Below are 21,339 nucleotides of genomic sequence, written 5' to 3' on the forward strand. Positions count from 1 at the left end.
AAATCTAGATATACACACTTTTTTCCCCATTTACTTACTTAGTCACCTGAGGGCATATTTAGATCTAATTACTTCTGGTTAATACTTGAATGTAATCTTTAACATAAGGCGTCTTGTCATGTTTTCTAAATTTAACTCTTGTGTTTTAAGAAGAAATAAAGCTACAACGCATGGAAGATATTGTTCTTTATAAAAGAATAGAAGGTAGAGTTGTTATATAAGACAAAAGAACGACTTTATTCAAACGTGTAGTATCAAAAGAAAGCCTATTTGATTGATGGTAGAGAGGGGCTGAAACACTTTATGGCAGCTTCAAGTCTGCAAATCAATTCAGTATTCTAAGCACTCGTAAAATATCCCCCTTATGACAAATCTAAAGCCTACGAGATGACAAAGAACACACCGACGGTGTTGTATAGGCTCACATACAAAGAAATACATAAACTCACACTCGCGTACACTCACAGACATAGACATACCGACACATACATATAGTTACACAGGCAGACATGCACCCACATACACACTGATATTAAACACACAACATAACAGACAAACACTAAACACAACACACACATTGACACATAGAAAGAAATACACATATTGCTTACAGGATACGAACTCATACTAAAAAACACACAAACATCCTCTTTTTTTTTTTGGGCTTGGGGTCGTGTCGACACCTTCGATATAGGTCACGGAGGTCACGGTCGTGTCCTTAAGTCCTCAGGCATGAAAATGCTCTGAAAATGTCCAGCTTTTACTATGTTCTTTACTGCATTTCGAAATAATCCATCGATCAAATTCAATTCTTCATATCTTCTGGTTTAAACGCACAAAGTCATTCATTTCATACATAGCAGAAAGTAACAGGTGTTCGTTAATACTTTCAAAGCTTCTCACAAGGCTACCTCCTTACACCCATTACTTCTTCTTCTTAGGGTTTCAAACACCTTCTCACTAGTAGGAGGACAAAAAGAAGAAAGGAAAGAAAAAAAAGGAAGAGGAATTCAACGCTTATAAACTAAACTTATTTGATCAAATATTCCAGTAAATCAAAGTTTGTAAAACAGCTAGGCTATTGAAGTATCACATTTCTCAGACAAAGTGACTTTAAGCAGTAGTTTATTTGTCGCACAGACAACTGTGTACAACATTACCTTTTCCTTGGATAATACATGTGGAGGAGACTACTCTGTAATAAAACAACTGTCTCTAACTGAGAGTCTATTTGTCTCTGTTGACCTCTGTGTTGCTAATAGAACAAGACACAAGCTAATAGCAAACTACTTTTTAAAAAACAAAGCTTATATTGAGTAAAGGGAGACTAGTACAAACCGTTGCTTTTACAAATCTTATATCAGAGACTCCTTATCTTCTGTTATTAATTTTATTTTTCCTGCAGTACCCTCAACCGACTTTAATAGAAAGTGCTATACAACAGATCGTCGTGTTGTAGTTGATTTTATAGAGGAACTAACAAAAAAATAAAATTTAGACTAAATTTTGAACGAAATGTCACAATAGACTTTATTACAAAGTGCTATACAACTTATACAACTGATCGTCGTGTTGAAGTTGATTTTATAAAGGAACTTTAAAAAAAGTAAAATTTAGACTAATTTTTGAACGAAATGTCACATCTTAACTTACCCTACATTTTAGAAATCTTATATTATCACCCTCAAAATTCCATAAAAGTTTTATCATTCTTTACATGCATCTCAAATATTTTGTTTTACAAACTATCAAATATACATCATAAACATGCAACTTATATTGTAACGATTTCTGTTTAAGTGACAACTTTGTAATGATTCTTATGTTTAGGATTGCGTCGACAGACCAATGCTTTGTTCCTTTGTGTTTTATTCAATGGCACAGAATCGCTTGCGGGAAAATATCAAATGGTTAAAACATAAAACTTCTGTGTTCTTTTTTTTCTTTTTCTTTAGTCTTCAAACTCATCAATTCAATCAACTCAGCATCAAAATGATATAAAATTCATGCAAATTCACTGAAGTAATAAAACCACAAATATCTTTTTAATTTCAAAAGATAGATAAGGTCAGATCAGTGGCGTAGCTAGGGTAGGGGAGGAGGGGGAGAATTTGAAAATCCCCCCCAGTATCCCACTTAAGGGGGGCCCCCAAATAAGTGGGGTTTTTTTACATTAAAAATTAAATATTACGCAAAACTTCAGGGTCCCCCAAAGAGATCAAGATCCCCCGGGCAGGGTCCCCCAAAGAGATCAAGATCCCCCGGGCCCCCAAACGATGGAAAATTCCTAGCTACGCCCCTGGGTTAGATGTATGTGTTGATTATAAACGTGTCCCCCGAAATTTCGCTTTTTACTTTCTCTCCAGCCAATGTTTCCAAAAAAACTGTGTTCCGCGGGGCCTTATTAGGTATTCCACGCACGAACTAATGGAAGATCACCAGGTGAATGAATGTCTCTGAAAATGAGCAAAGTGTTCCGCTAAATACTCAGAATGTGCCAAGTGTTAAGGTAGAAGTGTTGGAAACTCTTTAGCAATCGGAGATGTCGTCATTATTATGACGTCATTATTACATTTAATTAATATATAATTAATATGTTTTGCTCCCTATTGTATTGATAAAATGACTGCACTGCACGTGATCTCCGCAAGGAGCAGCAACCCAACCTAGCACAGTAACACACATAGCTATACAGTTGTGTGTGTGTGTGTGTGTTTATATACTACGTTTACGTTGTTTTTGCTGTGCTCTGTTTATCCTTTCTGTTGGTAGAATGTCAGAGTTAATTGTCTTGGAAAAAGTCAATAGTCTTGACACTTTTCAGTCTCGGATCTACAATTGATTATCCTTTAAATTTCTAAAGGAGTTTTTTTCAACGATCTGGCAAAGTTGTTGTTTTTTTTCTTAGTGCTAAATGGCCAATAGCGAATGTGTATTGGGAGCTAATTCCTTTTTAACTTTTCATAATAAAATATTGATCAATTTATTTTGTATTTAAACAAATCAACGAGTTAACAATGAGAGTATTGTTTCAGAGGTCAAAGGTTGTTTTTAATACAGGATGGTTGAAGGAAGAGGCAAACTAATTGTTACGTGTGCCTTATTGAGAACCTGTTACAATGACCTCCTTCAGTCGCGAGGTGACTACTATGGATCATCTCATACAAGTGAAATGAACTCTGGGAATGAGCTATGGTTGCAACGATGTCACCCAAAAAGCAGTCCAACCCACCACGCAGTTGACGTGCCCAAAGGAACTCCAGGTATCGTTACCATTAGGCATCAACGGTGTTGCAGGTTCTGCCAAGGAGTAGCACTGAATACTGCAAGTTGCCTTAGGGTCAACCCCTGCAGATATTTCCTCAGGGTTGCCTCCTAATGCATTTCCCATGTTTACATATAGCACCAAGACAGCAGAGGTTCTCCTTCTCCTAGGTGGGTAGCCAGCCAAGGCTAACGAGCCCCTCCTGTTTGAAATTTAGTGTTGGTGATAACAATTGCACCATATCCAATATCTGTGCCACACATAAAGGACAGGAGTTGAACTAGTTGTCAGAGGCGATTTAAGACAAACATACTGTTGGCTGCATTTTATAGATAGTGAAGTGTTTTTATTCATTACCACTTGCGGCAATACAAACCTATTAATCAACAAATTAGTAAAGAGTGCTCTGAAGGTGTTCAAATTATAACAGACTTCCTAGTTGTAGAGATTTCTTCATTTTTTAAACAAAGCACATAATATCGCGTGTCAACATTTGCTAATAGAAACGGACGTTGATTTTTTAGGCTATTTTTTTTTTGGCCAGAGCACAATGAAAAATTGCAGTGGAGCTAAATATAGCTCATACAATTTCACAAATATAGGCTACTTATACAATGTTTTTATTTATAAAACGACAAAATTAATTTGGGAAGTTCAGCTATTCATTATACTTCATACATATTGTTAAATATAGAAATGATATATTACAAGAAAAGGTTTTTCGACTAGCATTCGAACTCTTCGGCTCAAGCCTCCTCAAGCCGATATACTAACCACTGTGTCAGCGAAGTGCTTATAAAAATAGAAAGTTTCATAACTAGTTAGTTTCAAACTTTTAAGCATACGTATAAAGGGGAATAATTCACATTGTACCACCACATTAGTTAAGTACAATGAATTTCCCTTGTTCGATAACTAACAAAATAATTAATTACCAATAATTAATCAATTAAAAGATTTGTGATTTTTTAGTAATAAAAAAAAAATAAGAGTGAAAATTTTCAGCTTGATCTGAGATTGGGTGTGGGAGAAATAACGTGTACTAACTTTTTACCAGACACACAGACAGAGTTGATATAAGCTTTGTAAAATATAGATCTAAAGAGGTACATATTGCATAAGTACAGCGTTGACATTGGCAATAGAAAAGTTGACGTCATCTGTCATTCTTAACGAATTAAGCAAAACATCATACCTTTGTCAGTACAAATTTCCATTGCAGTATCGAGTTCATTGCACGTGGTGAATATGAAAGCGAGGCTCGCTAACCATAAACCTTTTTCATATCGAGGCGTCAACGCCTAAATCGTTATCCCAATTGACGGCTCTTACGCAGTGGAGCTGACATGGCGTAGGAACACAAAGCATACGCTAGGGATACCTCGTATCCGGGGGAACCAAGTGGTCAACAGGTTAATAATATGGTCAATGACCCGATGAAGAAACCTCCGCTTTGCGCCATAATCATTTCTTAGCTAGTGACCACTGAGTGATGAACACAGGTTCATCAACTGTTCTGATTGGAAGATACCCTTGCTTTGAATCCAAGTAGTCTAGTTATGTTTAAAGACAAAGACTGGTTTATGGATTCTTATTGGAAATGAGTTGTGATTACAAAGACTATTATATTATTTCTTTTCTATTAAAAACAAAAACATTTCGAATAAGAGAACAGACACTACCCACAGACGTCTGGACCTTTTTCACGTTCCCTAGTCAACGTAAAGAGTTGATGCAGACTAACTAATTTACGAACAGACAGGTCTTGCACAGTTCGGTACTAGCCTTAATGTTACCTTTGTTTTGTGGTCAATGTTAGATTTTTTTTGTTTCCCAACTGGAAGGTTTGTGAATTGAATTCTGGAAGACTCTGCCTATATTTTACCTTTCACCATTGTCTCTAAACAATTATACTCTCTGTTGACTTATCTGCATGTCACGTGACGAGCTGGCCTAGCTACTGTTACAATGCAATGACTTCAACAAGATTGCTTCTTTAATTTCAGCAGTGAGAGGCAAGGGAAGTAATTACAAACCCCGTGAATATTAAAACAACCTGATCGGATAAACAATTACTCTGTATAGAATTTAGAGCGCTAGGAAATGTTTATCTGGCTAGTGTAACGAAAGTCAAGGTGTTTTTCAGCGAGAGCTCTCTTGAGTACAAATTACTGGATCAGACCAAACTCATGCTTCACTATTTACAAGAGGAAAATTAAGATCCTTGTAATTAAGTTTCTATTGATTCGGCGAACATTTTGTTTTTATTTAGTTATAAATTCTGTTATAGAGCTAGAAATTGGTATATATAAATTAACTTATTTATGCACATTATGTAAGACCCATTTTATGTCTGTTGTTTTTTTTATTTCCTCGAGGTGGCATCATACATTGTCACTTGCAAGTATTCCCCTCTATTCAATAATTGAAAGTTTTTATGAGAGTACATATGGACCCAAAATTTTTACCTTTAAAATGACAATAGTAAAATATATATATATATAAGAGAATATATCTATAGCAGTAAGTACTATACAATTATAAAACTTATATTCCGTAGCTTAAGGGAACAACACCCTGGTAACAACCTTAGGCTTCATGTCAGCCCTTGGCAATAATCGCCGATAACATTTTCCGCAGACATGAAAATAAAAATGATATAGACTCCCGACGGACAACGGCTTTGTAGGCATTAGACTTGTCAAAATATATGCAGGTCGCAACTGAGTTTGCGTGGCCATGTAAATACAGCTCTGATCCTTAATCTTCGAAATCAAAGAAGTTCTTTATTGTTTTTCCCGAACCAGGATATATGTAATGATTCTAAATGAATAATGCGACTGAAAAAGACAACTAGAGACTACATGCCAGTACAACACATCTCTTCTAAGAGTAAAATGTAATGTACCGGTATATGCCAGTCGGTTGTGAATAGTCTAGATCCAGATATACCACAGCATATATTACGCATGAGTACAGAACTATTTTAATACTTACATTTATAATACTCTAAACCCATCTAATACACAAGATTATTTCCCTAAAGGTCTTTAATTGTTAAAAAATTGTACAATTTTATCGAAAAGAAGTAGTAGAATAAGAAAAAGATTTAAAATACACCCTTGTATATGAATGGCAAGAGCGATTAATTCGCTCCTAATAAATAGTGAATGATAGATAAACATTTTTTTACCCGCCAAAATCACCCCTCCGCGAAACAAAACTCCTAGTTACAGCCATGTATATAAATCTACCCAGAGTATAGAAAATTCTCGTCTGGTAATGTAGATCCAGACTTTTGAACATTACAAGACAGTAGTCTAGACTAGAAGACTGGATTTAGAGAGATGGTTTAGAAAATCTAGTTTGGTGATATGGAACCAGACTGTAAACTATTAAAAGACAGAAGTTGAGACTAGAAGACTGGTTCCAGTTAGAGATGATAGAATGTATAAGTATTATTATACAGATGGATATAGTCACACATTCTTTCTAACAGTCGAGCTCATGATTTCTACATAAGACGGTGCGCAAAATGTTTCTGAAAGTCTGTTTATTTATTCCAATCTTTGACGTAATCACGAGGGAATTTCCACTGACTACTTTTCAAAATAGACTAATTTTACTTTTAAGATGATTATATTTTGAAAAATTATAACGATCAAACCAGAGTTTTCACTGTGTTATCAATTAGTTGTATTTTTCCCAAAGATATGCATACAATTTTTTTTTTTAAATCGCTAGTGCCGTTTTCAAGTCACCACTTTTTTGTTTTGCTTTTGCACCTATGAAGAGGATGCAAGCTAATAGAAGACATTTGTATTCTAATATGTCTCGATCTAAGACATCGAATATATATTAAGACTGATCATGGAAGTAATTTATTTAATCAACCCAGGAGCTAAAATGAAATGCGTTATTAAAAAACACAACAACTTATCCTTAGTTTTTAAAGTAAGAAAAATTATTTTCATATTTTCAAACTTTTTTTTTATTAAGATCAAATTAATTTTATTTAAAAATAAACTCTTCCATGCTTTCGGTAATTACACCTTCTCTTTATCTCTACACACCCAGAGATACAAAAAAAGCAATTATTTTCCAAGCATCTCTGCTGTCGTGAGATATTTATTACAAACTTTAGAGATTGTTTATGAGAGAAGACTAAAACTAAAGTAGTAACAATACATATAACACAACCTTAACAAGATATATATACACACACACAATTCTCAAAAAGAAAAAAATAACGGCTATTTCTTATCCCATTTGCTAGGACGAATTCGTATAAGTGTTGCCTCCTCTCTAGCACCATTTGAGAATAAAATGGGTTGCCTGAATCAGCCAGGAAAACCAACGGTTTAGCAGCGTTTAAGTCTCTAACTAACATGCATGTCTAGAATGACACATTTATAGATGCATACAAGTTGTATTGTTTAAAACCCTTCCTTATGAAGCTGATGTTGGCTTTCCTTAAGTATCAATAAGCTACACCTACGATATTGGAAGATAATTACCGTTTCATACATGGCTTTATATTTCAAACGAAAACATAAACGTTTGTTTTTTATATTACAGACATGTAAGTGTTGGCTTTGATCAGACGGAAATCTGCGCATGTGTATCAAAGTTATTTGAGTGCGCGCGTCGTGTTTTTTTTTTTTTTAAATTATTTTATTATTGTATTTTTTCTTTTAATTTCTATACCTAATTTCAAGTGAAACTGTAATTGACATTATATATTGTGAAGTTTAATTCTTTTTATCAAAATTCAAAACTTCACAATGTCTATTATAATTTTTGAGTTGTTTTTTTTCTGCCAATGTGTATTTCGGTCAATTTTTTAGCTCTAGCGATGTGGCACGATTGCGTGTTTGATTTTTGACACAATTTAGAAACACAGAGTAAACAATGTGCAGGTATGAAATTAAAAACATACCTTCTCTTCCTCCGCATCTCTGGTCTCCTCTTCAATAGGTAAAGCGGCAGTTGATTGCGCCCACAACATAATCAACACCAAGCAAGCTGACAAACTTAGGAACCAAATGTTAGACATGATTTATTTATTTATTGTGTGATTCTACGTGAATCTGGATTCTATTTGGAAATCAAAATTTTAAAAGCAAAATTGTTTCAGAAATTAACTTTGTAATTGAAATGCAAGCTCAATTTAAAAATTTGGATTTAATTAAATTCGAAAAACAACGAAACAAAAGTTTATTTTTTCCTTTTTTTTTTTCGGTAGCCTTTGTTCTAGCGTGTTTCGTTTAACAAGACTTTCCTTAAATTCCAGTGCCGCGTTTATTGGTCAGACCCGCCTCTCACTTTTATATTTGCTGGCCAGCACGTGGTGTCTGTCACCCTGGACGTCACACGAGTGCTCACCCACGCCTAAGATTTCTCTCCCCCCCCCCTCACCACGCAAATTCTTATCTGTAAAATACCGCAACTAGACTGTGTAGCACACTAGCGGATCCAGAACTTTGGAGTGGGAGGGGGGGGCAATTTTTTTCCAAACCCTAACCCTAACGCCCAGTAAACCCTAACCCTAAACAACAACGTACGTAGAGCATATATATATATATATATATATATTATATTCTCTTTTTAAAAAAGCAGTGTTTCTCAAACGCACAAAAAAACAGCCATGTTGAGGCCTTTCTCTTGACATCTAGGATCAAAACTGCTCGCCTCCTACAATCAACTAGTTTCCTTCCTACACAAATACGACTCCGAAGCAACGCCTCTGAACCTACACAATTCTAACGTCAATGTCGGTTTGGACGACGTAGGGCATGAGATTCGCCAATGGGAAGATAAAAACCTCCACGGAAAATTCCCGACTTTATTAGATAGCAGCATGTTTTTTCGCTGTCAATGGGGTTTCTGAATCGATGGGGACAACATTGACAAGGTTGTTTCTTTAACATGGCTCAAAGCAGGTCATCTCTACCCTGAAATTGAAGGCTTTGTTACAGCCTTACAGGACAGAGTAATTAGGACAAAAAATTACGAGAAGCATATCCTAAAACACAATGTTGTTGACAAATGCCGAAAATGTGGAAGTATGGGTGAGTCGATTGAATACATTATGGCAGGATGTCCAGCCCTATCAGAATCAGCCTATCTAGGTCGCCATAACCAAGTTGCAAAGTTAATACACCAACACTTGGCTTTGACGTACAAATTGATCGGTAAGGACACTCCCCCTTATTATAAATACTCTCCGCAAGAGGTTCTCGAGTCTACTGAACATCTGCTGTACTGGGATAGGCCTATTCTGACCGACAAAACGGTAGATTTCAATCGCCCGGATCTGCTGTTCGTTGATAAAAAAGAAAAAACCGCTAACCATTATCGACATCGTCGTACCACTGTCTCATAAGTTAAGAAAAACTGGGATAGAAAAACAAAGAAAATATGGGAACCTTGGCTTGGAGATTAAGCGTCTATGGAAATTGTCCAAAATAACAATATACCCGATTGTTATATCTATCGAGGGGATAATAACAACTGACCTCACAGATACCTTCAAGGCCCTTAACATTCCTAGGAACATCCTCGTTGCCTGTCAGAGGGCGATACTGCTGTAGACCTGCCACATCACCAGAAAATTCTCCAGCGGAAACTGTTAAAGGGACTACGATGAATTTTGTTTCTCTTTAACGAAACTCGACCCTGCAAGCGCCAGAGAATGACTACTCGTTCGTTTCTGACATAATAATAATATTTATTATTATTTTTATTATAATTATATTAATAATAATAATAATAATAATACAAGATTTGAAAATATATTTAACATTTGTACGACTTATGTTTCTAATCTTTGATTTTTATTTAATTATTTTTTTTTACAATTTTATATTTTTATTGTAAGTGCACTGTGTAACTCGAGTTATCCCTCTTGGCATGGGAGTTTATAGTGTAATATAGTGTTTTGTTTTAATATATGGACTTAGTAAATAAATATTTTCCGACATTCAGGTTAATCGTGTTGGCGTTATGATAACGTTTTTGTGTTTTTTTACAAAGCTTATATCAATTCACTCTGTCTGTCCGTGACCTCCGTGACCCCTATGTCGAAGGCGCCGGTCTGTCTGTCTGGCAAAAAGTTTTCACATGTTATTTCTCCAACATCCAATCTAGGACCAAGCTGAAATTTCGCACAATTATTTCTTTTATCTGACAACACAAGAATGAATAATAATTTTAAAAAATGGAGAAATTAGTTAACTAACTCAAAGTACTTAATTATTTTGTTTTGGTATCCAACAAGGGAAAGAAATTGTACTTGAGTGATGTAATGGTACAAGCTGAATCAGTTCCCTTTATACTTTATACTTTTCGAAACTAACAAAAAAAAAACTTCTATTCTCTGAAGCACTTCCCTGGTACAGTTGTTAGAGCATTAGCCTAGAGAGGCTATAGCGTTTGAGTTCCCTTCGAGGCCGTTAAATTTATGTATTTTTTATGCATTTAAAAAGCGATAACTGTAATATCAGATAGATGCCACGTTCGGTCTCCCCCACCCCTTTCCCAACTGGTCCAGACAAGTGATATAGGAGCATAGCATAATGACAACCCGATCGAGCTTACTAACTGGGGAAAAATCCGCTCGAGGAAAGTACGCTTGGCGATACTTACCCTACACCTCTTTGACTTCGTATTTAATTTTAACCAAGCCTAGTGATACATTAAATCTAATCTATTTTTATAGAAAAAAGGACGAGGAATTCAGAGATACCATCAGTTTTTTCATAGGTCAGACCGTTACGGTGCTATACAAATCCAAACTTGAAAATTGCTGCTAGCGGGCTTAATGCGCTCGAACTTCGCACTTTACTATATGGACAAATATTTTTGTTTTTGTTTTTGTACGAGCAGTTTTCATTTGTTTACAGTTTACATACTTCATTTAAAAAAAAACGAAAGTTATGCGTTTTCATTTTTCCTACGTCCTCCATGGAGTTCCATCCTTCATCTGGATGGCTGTCTGGTCGTGCGGTTCGCGAGCTGGATTGTCGTTTGGATTTATCGATGGTCTCGGGTTCAAACCCTGCCCACTCCCATCCCCCTTTGTCCTGCGGGAGGTTTGGACTAGGAAGTAAACTATCTTCAGCTCTGAAGGAACATCCGAAACATGTAAAACGAACAAACAGTTCTAAGGGTTACTGCAGTGTTTCTCAACATTTTACTTGTGAAACCCTCCTTTACATTCCATTTCACCTATCGCTTAGTCTGTTGAACCCTTGAGGCACCACACAAGGTCTGTATAGAATATAGAATGGATAGAATTTTATTCAATGACAGGCCTGTCTATTCTTTGAAGTTATCTCCCCATCGCTCTACCTTCCTTTTCTTCTGCTTCCTGATGGAAGATTTTTGCGATCCCTGAGGACCTTGTGATGTTGCCGTTGAGTTTGAGTTTACGTGTTTTTGACAGTGGTTAGCAGGTCATCGTGGAGTCCAATTGCTTTATTAATTCTGTTTCTGATCTCTTCATTCGTGATGCGGTCTTTGTAAATAACACCTAGGATATTCCTTTAGCATCTTAGTTCCATCGTTAGGATCCTCCTCACTAGCTCTGAAGTCAGCGTCCAAGACTCACAAGCATATAAGAATGTGCCCATGACCAGGGAGCGTATTAGTCTGATTTCGGTGTCAAGGGCTATGGCCTTGTCTATATCCAGATTGTTTTGAGTTTGGCAAGTGCTGCTGTGGACTATGGAGTAGACTGTCCAGTAGTTCAGGTTTGGTTCCTTCATCTGAGATAATAGCTCTAAGGTATTTAAAATACTGACACTTGTCAACGATGTCTCTTTTAAAGCCCTCTTTGCTATTGGTCATAATTTGTGGGGGATTTTTTGGCCATTGATTTGCATACCATATGCTGCGGGAGTCAATAAGGCCATTTATGTCATTTTCACCCTCCAATGCTTACAGAATCTTAATAACCCTAGAGATCATCTTCTATTATCCTCCAACTAAGAAACAAATGGTGTGCTGGACATCTGGATTGAAACTTTTGACACTAAGCATTTTGATTTATAAAATGTATAGAAATGCCTTTTACTGCAGTACTGGCGTCTACAGCTTAAACTTCAACGGATTAAAATGAACTGGTGGGACAGAGAGATTGTTGTTCTATATTAGAAATGTTGAAAATACTTGTGTGGCCTGTTTTAAGTTATTCTGTTATACATTCCTCCTCTCTCATTCTGTTATACATTCCTCCTCTCTCATTCTGTTATACATTCCTCCTCTCTCATTCTGTTATACATTCCTCCTCTATCATTCTGTTATACATTCCTCCTCTCTCATTCTGTTATACATTCCTCCTCTCTCATTCTGTTATACATTCCTCCTCTCTCATTCTGTTATACATTCATCCTCTCTCATTCTGTTATACATTCCTCCTCTATCATTCTGTTATACATTCCTCCTCTCTCATTCTGTTATACATTTCTCCTCTATCATTCTGTTATACATTCCTCCTCTCTCATTCTGTTATACATTCCTCCTCTCCCATTCTGTTATACATTCCTCCTCTCTCATTCTGTTATACATTCCTCCTCTCTCATTCTGTTATACATTCCTCCTCTCCCATTCTGTTATACATTCCTCCTCTCTCATTCTGTTATACATTCCTCCTCTCTCATTCTGTTATACATTCCTCCTCTCTCATTCTGTTATACATTCCTCCTCTCTCATTCTGTTATACATTCCTCCTCTCCCATTCTGGTATACACTCCTCCTCTCTCATTCTGTTATACATTCCTCCTCTCTCATTCTGTTATACATTCCTCCTCTCTCATTCTGTTATACATTCCTCCTCTATCATTCTGTTATACATTCCTCCTCTCTCATTCTGTTATACATTCCTCCTCTCTCATTCTGTTATACATTCCTCCTCTCTCATTCTGTTATACATTCCTCCTCTCTCATTCTGTTATACATTCCTCCTCTCTCATTCTGTTATACATTCCTCCTCTCTCATTCTGTTATACATTCCTCCTCTCTCATTCTGTTATACATTCATCCTCTCTCATTCTGTTATACATTCCTCCTCTCTCATTCTGTTATACATTCCTCCTCTCTCATTCTGTTATACATTCCTCCTCTCCCATTCTGTTATACATTCCTCCTCTCCCATTCTGTTATACATTCCTCCTCTATCATTCTGTTATACATTCCTCCTCTCTCATTCTGTTATACATTCCTCCTCTCCCATTCTGTTATACATTCCTCCTCTCCCATTCTGTTATACATTCCTCCTCTCTCATTCTGTTATACATTCCTCCTCTCTCATTCTGTTATACATTCCTCCTCTCTCATTCTGTTATACATTCCTCCTCTCTCATTCTGTTATACATTCCTCCTCTCTCATTCTGTTATACATTCCTCCTCTCTCATTCTGTTATACATTCCTCCTCTCTCATTCTGTTATACATTCCTCCTCTCCCATTCTGTTATACATTCCTCCTCTCTCATTCTGTTATACATTCCTCCTCTCTCATTCTGTTATACATTCCTCCTCTCTCATTCTGTTATACATTCCTCCTCTCCCATTCTGTTATACATTCCTCCTCTCTCATTCTGTTATACATTCCTCCTCTCTCATTCTGTTATACATTCATCCTCTCCCATTCTGTTATACATTCCCCCTCTCTCATTCTGTTATACATTCCTCCTCTCTCATTCTGTTATACATTCATCCTCTCCCATTCTGTTATACATTCATCCTCTCTCATTCTGTTATACATTCCTCCTCTCTCATTCTGTTATACATTCCTCCTCTCTCATTCTGGTATACATTACTCCTCTCCCATTCTGTTATCTTTTTTAAAAGAAGGCGTGTACAATTTTTTAAATAAACTTTTTGTTGGATATTATTAAATAATAGAACTGAATTAAACGACAGACTTGGATTTTCAGCATGCTTTAGTTACACTTTAGTATATTTATTGATCTTGAAAACAGATTTAGTCCCACCAGTTTAACAGAATGTTACAATGGTTGCTTAACTATTCAACAACTTAGGCGAAAATGACAATTTAAAAAGAAATAATCAATCAACACTTCGCCTGAACTTTTTTTTCTTTTTGTCATTTGTGGCTGAGTCCGGAAGTCGAACCTCGAGTCCGGGAACTGTGTGTGTGTGTTTGAATAAGTGTATAGGTGAACATTTACCAGCACTGTTGTCCAACCCCCAAGAGATCCTTTTCATTTCTTTCTTACAAAACATGTAGTAGACATTGGGGACCTTCATGTCAGCCCCATTTCCGCCAGAATTCAACAGTTCTCAAGACTATAATTGCCCTCGATAAGTAGGAAGCTGTTTACACTTTAAAAAAACATCTGTCCTAGGGTAACCCCATAACATTAGAAGATAATATACATAACTATAGAAAATATTGAACATAACAATAGAAGATAATGTACATAACTATAGAAGATGTTGAACATAACTATAGAAGATAGATCATATCTATAGAAGATATTGAACATAGCAATAGAAGATAATGAACAAAACTATAGAAGATATTAAATATATCAATAGAAGATTGAACATAACTATAGACTATAGACGATAGAGAACATTACAAAAGAAGATATCGAACATAACAATAGAAGACTGAACATAACTATAGACAATATTAAACATAACTATAGAAAATATTGAATAGATTGAATAAAACTATAGACGATATTGAACATAACTATATTATAATATATTAAACACAAAATGGAAAAGAAGAATACCGTGAACGACCGAAAAAGGGGAATGTCTACTTTCACCGGTGAATGTACACTGTCAAAACACACCAAATACATTGATGAAAGACCGAATATTATTGTCGACCCTGTATGTTAACAATCATTGATATGCTCTTGTGGAGGTCGAAAAGACAAGCCGAGATCAACAAAGAGGCGGCTGTCTGCTTTCCGCCTAATCCTTTGTTCTGCGGGGATTCAGCTCAGTCAGTCACATTCAATCTGAGAAAGTAGAGAATTCAGGAATCAAGTCATATCCAAATATGCTCTCCATGAACAAATGTTAAGACAGGTCAATGAAAGTCTGGTTCTAGTCAAGCACAAGGCAGGTTAATGAAAGTCTGGTCCTAGCCAAGCACAAGACAGGTCAATGAAAGTCTGGTCCTAGTCAAGCACAAGGCAGGTTAATGAAAGTCTGGTCCTAGCCAAGCACAAGACAGGTCAATGAAAGTCTGGTCCTAGTCAAGCACAAGGCAGGTCAAAGAAAGTCTGGTCCTAGTCAAGCACAAGGTAGGTCAATGAAAGTCTGGTCCTAGCCAAGCACAAGGCTCAGTTGAACGGGCCAATCAAGATATATGCTGCAAGGATGAACGCTAACAATTCCAATAAATGATCAGATGGTTTTCCGTTTGTTCAATTTGCTGAAAAACATTACATACCAAAAAGGAATACACCAAAGTCTTCATGAAGTCATGCTTGGCTTTAAAGCCAAAGAGAGGCCTAGAATAGTCTTATTTGCCCCAATGCAATAGATTGCAAACATTGAAACCGAACTCCAAGGTATTACTCATACTTTTGAAACCTAAGAGCAGGTTCAAGAAGCTGTTAATACTTCTGAAAAAAAATATCTAAAAGATGTACGAGAATGTGCAATCTACTGTCTTCACATCAAGTCCAGACGAAACAACACGACCTACTATCTACTATGTCTTCACATCAAGTCCAGACGAAACAACACGACCTACTATCTACTATGTCTTCACATCAAGTCCTGACGAAACAACACGACCTACTATCTACTATGTCTTCACATCAAGTCCTGACGAAACAACACGACCTACTATCTACTATGTCTTCACATCAAGTCCTGACGAAACAACACGACCTACTATCTACTATGTCTTCACATCAAGTCCTGACGAAACAACACGACCTACTATCTACTATGTCTTCACATCAAGTCCAGACGAAACAACACGACCTACTATCTACTATGTCTTCACATCAAGTCCTGACGAAACAACACGACCTACTATCTACTATGTCTTCACATCAAGTCCAGACGAAAAAACACTACCTACTATCTACTACGTCTTCACATCAAGTCCTGTCGAAAAAACACGACCTACTATCTACTATGACTTCACATCAAGTCCTGACGAAACAACACGACCTACTATCTACTATGTCTTCACATCAAGTCCTGACGAAACAACACGACCTACTATCTACTATGTCTTCACATCAAGTCCTGACGAAACAACACGACCTACTATCTACTATGTCTTCACATCAAGTCCTGACGAAACAACACGACGTCCAAAGGTACTAACACTTATGGCAAAAGCACTACAGACGATTAAAAGCAATGCGTCCTTTGAAACTTGGCTTCCAAGATATGTGAAGTGGTCTACGACGTTAAAAGAGAAGGGAGTCTCCATTGACGGTAACCCTTTGCGCTGAGTAGATATTCTTGGGTCACTTCTGGAACATAACTTTCATTTTTCCGCGGTTTATACTAAAACCAAAAGAGGCGGCAGCGTACATAAAATTCGTTGACCATAGCGCTCTGTGAATGCTATAAGAATTGAAGTTAAACATCTGTCCCTTCAATGGTGTCTCTAGAAACAAAATTTCTTCACTCTTTTAAATTAGAAGCTATCCTTAGCAGAAATCAAGACAAGGGTAGGTCCATTGTTTGACGATCAACTGGCCGATTTTGACACCCAGTCCGGCCTTGAAAGAACCTTTGAAATATTTCGATAAAGAGTAGAAAAGTCGATGAATACTCAGAGATTGTCAGAGATTGTACGTAGGTCTGTTCATTTAGGTTGTAAGTGGGAAAAAGGGGGGGATAAGAGATACTGGTAATCGAATTCACAGGTAAAAAGTATATGGTTTGGAGGGGTAGCCTTATAAAGCGGGTCGTGTCAATTAGATGGAACAGATTATTCAAGTTTAGAATGGGGGATTTATGGGGGTGAAAAGGTTGGGGAGAGAGAAAACTGATCTCGTATTGACGGTCAGAAGTAAGTGTGTTTAGGGGTGTGTGTTCAAGCGGGCAGTTCCAGTTAAGCGTATCACGTACTAGAATACACTGACCAAAAAAGGTTTTGCTAAAATGCAAATAGTTTTATTGAAATTATAAAATAAAATAAGAGGTGAGAGGTGAGGTTAGGGTCAAAGTATTATGTAAGCATTACGATTTGCAGGATGTAAATATTTTTAAAAAAAGGCCCATACCAAAAACTATCAAAGAGCCAATCAAATATTTCGAAATAATAAACAGCAAAAGAATACTCAGATAGTGTAAACATGACTAGAATACTCAGATAGTGTAAACATGACTAGAATACTCAGATAGTGTAAACATGACTAGAATACTCAGATAGTGTAAACATGACTAGAATACTCAGATAGTGTAAACATGACTAGAATACTCAGATAGTGTAAACATGACTAGAATACTCAGATAGTGTAAACATGACTAGAATACTCAGATAGTGTAAACATGACTAGAATACTCAGATAGTGTAAACATGACTAGAATACTCAGATAGTGTAAACATGACTAGAATACTCAGATAGTGTAAACATGACTAGAATACTCAGATAGTGTAAACATGACTAGAATACTCAGATAGTGTAAACATGGCTAGAATACTCAGATAGTGTAAACATGACTAGAATACTCAGATAGTGTAAACATGACTAGAATACTCAGATAGTGTAAACATGACTAGAATACTCAGATAGTGTAAACATGACTAGAATACTCAGATAGTGTAAACATGACTATTTGTTTAGGGGGAGAATTGGGTGTGATGGGGGAGGGGGATAAAAAAAAGCGACACTCGAATTTATAAGAAAAGTCCATGGGAAAATAAACGACATATAGATTAGGACCAAATCAACGGGCGTAGCCGATGGGTAATGCTAATACTTTATAATACTTTATTCTTTATTTTCAGATTGTAATTATTTCAGACATTATATAATAACATTAAAAGTGAAATACGTGTAATATATATATATATATAGTGGTATACTGAATTTACGTATCAATAGATTGATCATTTATGTTTTCAAACCTTAAAACTAGCATCCCTCTGGTACTATAATATATCAAGTAATGAATCTGTTTTAATTATTATTTGTTTAGAAACATGATCGACCTATTCACAAGTGTCATATAACAAAATACAGCTACAGTAATTATTAAACTTTCTTTTTGTTTCAAAATCATTTCAGAAAAATCGTTTTCTCCTAGGTACTACAGAACTTTATAATTGAATTGTACTCAATGCAGTTGACGTCAAAGATGAACATGACGTCTTATTGAGTTGATTTGGTTTTGGTGTTTTTATTAGTGTTGATTTGTATGAATGTGTGCTGTGCTTAGTGTTCCTTACTGAATTGAATTGTTTCTAACATAAGCGGGGTTTTTTTTTTGGTTGCGTTGAGTTGATATTAGTTTAAACCATCACCTTTCAAATCAACTTCTTTTTAACCATCATCTTTCACAACCACTTCAATAAAACCTTTCACGACCACTTCTTTTCAACCATCAACTTTCACAAATTCATAACAACCCTAAAAGTCACAACCATTGTATTACAAACCTCACAATTCAAAACCACTTTTTTGCAAACCTTACAATTTGCAACCACTTCTTTGCAAACCTTAAAATTTACAACCACTTCTTTGCAAACCTTACAATTTACAACCACTTCTTTGCAAACCTTACAATTTACAACCACTTCTTTGCAAACCTTACAATTTACAACCACTTCTTTGCAAACCTTACAATTTACAACCACTTCTTTACATTTCTCGCATGCCACATCTCTGTCTTTGTGATTTAAAGAATTTAAAATTAGCATATTAAAAAAATAAAAAATTGTGTCTCTATATTTAAAACCAAATAAGTTTCAATGAAATTACTAGTATTCGCTCTTCCCGTCGTGACGTCGTCCCAAAGGGATTACATACTAATAACGTGATACGTTTGATATTTTGTTCTTTAAATCAATAAATCGGTCATTGTATCCTCGCAGTTCATAGACATAGTTGTTTTTTTTCTTTTATCTTTAAATGCCATTTTAATTGAGTTTGTGCATGTGGGAATTTTAGTTTTACAATTTTAGGCCGTAAGAATTGTCAATGTGATCTTTCTTTGTGCTGGCCACTTGACACCCTCGTCAAGAGTTGGTCATATTAACAGATTAGCTTTCACTTGCAATATTTAAGCAATAAGTTGTCAACTTAATTTTAAGCTTTGTAATAAAAAAGATTATCAATACTTCCTTATGTTGTACACAAAGCTTTCCTGCGCTCAGGGGCGGACTGGCTATATGGGCAAACGGGCAAATGCCCGGTGGGCCGGTACCAAATGGGCTGGTCTGGTCGCAACCAAAGAAAAAAAAAATTCAATGCAGACAACTTAAAAAAAAAGTGACAGCAGCAAGACACAAAGGCCCGAACACGTTTTCTTGTTGTTTTTTTTTAAATTCTTATTACAATTAATTTTGTTTGAAATTCAACAAGAATATAAAACAAGATTACAAAGACAGTTTGTGTGGAAACACAAACTCAAAATCGGCCCCCGAAGTGGTCCACCCAGGCAGGCTTCAATATTTTCAGAAAGAACATCCAAATGAAATTATATGGCTGCCTGGTCGTGCGGTTTGAGCGCTGAACTGTTGTTCGGATTTATCGACGGTCGAGGGTTCAAACCCTGCCCGCTCCCATCCCCCGTCGTCCTGCGGGAGGTTTGGACTAGGAAGTAAACTATCTTCAACTCTGAAGGAACATCCGAAACGTGTAAAACAACATTTTACAAACATATCAAAGACAAATGAGATATAAGAATGGAGAAAGAAGGTTGACAGATCTTGTGTAGTGCCCCAAGGGTACAGCAGATCAGAGGATAGGTGCAAGTGAATGCAAATTTAGATGTGAACCTGACCTAACTAGTTCCCCTTTCAGACCTTGTGGTCTATAGGGCAGATGATGTAAAGCTCATACAAGTATCATGAAATATGTAGACAAAAATGGACATTTTTGGGGTATCATCTAATATAGAAAACGGCAGTCCTACGGGCGATAAACAAAAACGGCATTATGCATTAGCCGTAAGTGTGTAATCTGGTGAAAGAAGCTTCTCGCTCCTCAAACTAATGAAGAATTACTTTAGTTCAGCAATTCTTGTAGATAGATTGAGACATTTGTCAATTCTTGCTATTGAGCGTGATCTATGTAGGAAATAAAATTTTCATGATACACTGTATGACTTCGCTACATGCAAGGCTCTTAAAGTTCGTGGGATAACTATCGGCAGAAATAAAAGAGTGATCTTTCCTTTACTTCTTCTCGTCCAAAGTCTTGAAGGAAGAGGAGAATTATATATATAGATGGGCATAGCCTGGTGGGGAGGGTCTTCAAACCACCACTTGCCTCAGACCTCATTGTCTGAAAGGGAAACTTTACTTACTGCCCCAGTGCAGCCAACTTAAGCAAACTACAGTCACCAAATTTCATGAGCGTATCCAAAAGGGGCTTTGTGGTTTCCCTTCCCCCTCCAATACACAATACAAAAGCTAAACCAAAACTATAGTTACCATTTTCTACCAGTCGCTGGACTCCATTGAATAGCAGATTTGGTTTTTGAATTTTTTTAGCGAAAGAGTAGCAAGCTAAATGCACTGTAGATACCTCAGAATATGCATTTTTAAAGCTTAAAATAACGAAAATAATGCTTGGTTCCAGGGCTTCGCTCCGGACCCCACTGTAGGGAGCTCGCTGCGCTCCCCCGGACTCCCTAGCTGTCCTTTGGCGGTGTGAACTGTCTTTCCCCTAATTATAGGAAGAGAGTATTCTAGGGTAGAAAAACTTTGAGAGAATGAAAGATCAGAATGTAATGAAGATTAATTACATATACACACACACTAATATATATATATATATATATATATATATATATATATATATATATATATATATATATATATATATATATATAAATTTCGGAGTGGGGTAAAAATCCCCCCCCCCCCGAAAATGTATGACATGCCATT

General features: G+C 36.3%; 2 protein-coding genes across 2 annotated transcripts in view; one reads left to right on the forward strand and one right to left on the reverse strand.

Moving 5' to 3' along the window:
• LOC129922494 (uncharacterized) overlaps nt 1-8,584 on the reverse strand; it is a 72,463-nt gene extending 63,879 nt beyond the window's left edge. The window contains exon 1 of the mRNA XM_056008925.1: nt 8,205-8,584. Coding sequence (XP_055864900.1) covers nt 8,205-8,321 — 117 coding nt within the window. The 5' untranslated portion in view covers nt 8,322-8,584. The remainder of the gene's footprint in view (nt 1-8,204) is intronic.
• A 7,314-nt stretch (nt 8,585-15,898) lies between these two features.
• Nucleotides 15,899-16,726, forward strand: LOC129922543 (salivary glue protein Sgs-3-like). The gene has a single exon (XM_056009177.1). It carries the CDS (start codon nt 15,899-15,901, stop codon nt 16,724-16,726), a length of 828 nt encoding a protein of 275 aa, XP_055865152.1.
• The last annotated feature ends 4,613 nt before the right edge of the window (nt 16,727-21,339 follow it).

Source organism: Biomphalaria glabrata, chromosome 13, assembly GCF_947242115.1.
Source record: "Biomphalaria glabrata chromosome 13, xgBioGlab47.1, whole genome shotgun sequence".
Taxonomy (NCBI): domain Eukaryota; kingdom Metazoa; phylum Mollusca; class Gastropoda; family Planorbidae; genus Biomphalaria; species Biomphalaria glabrata.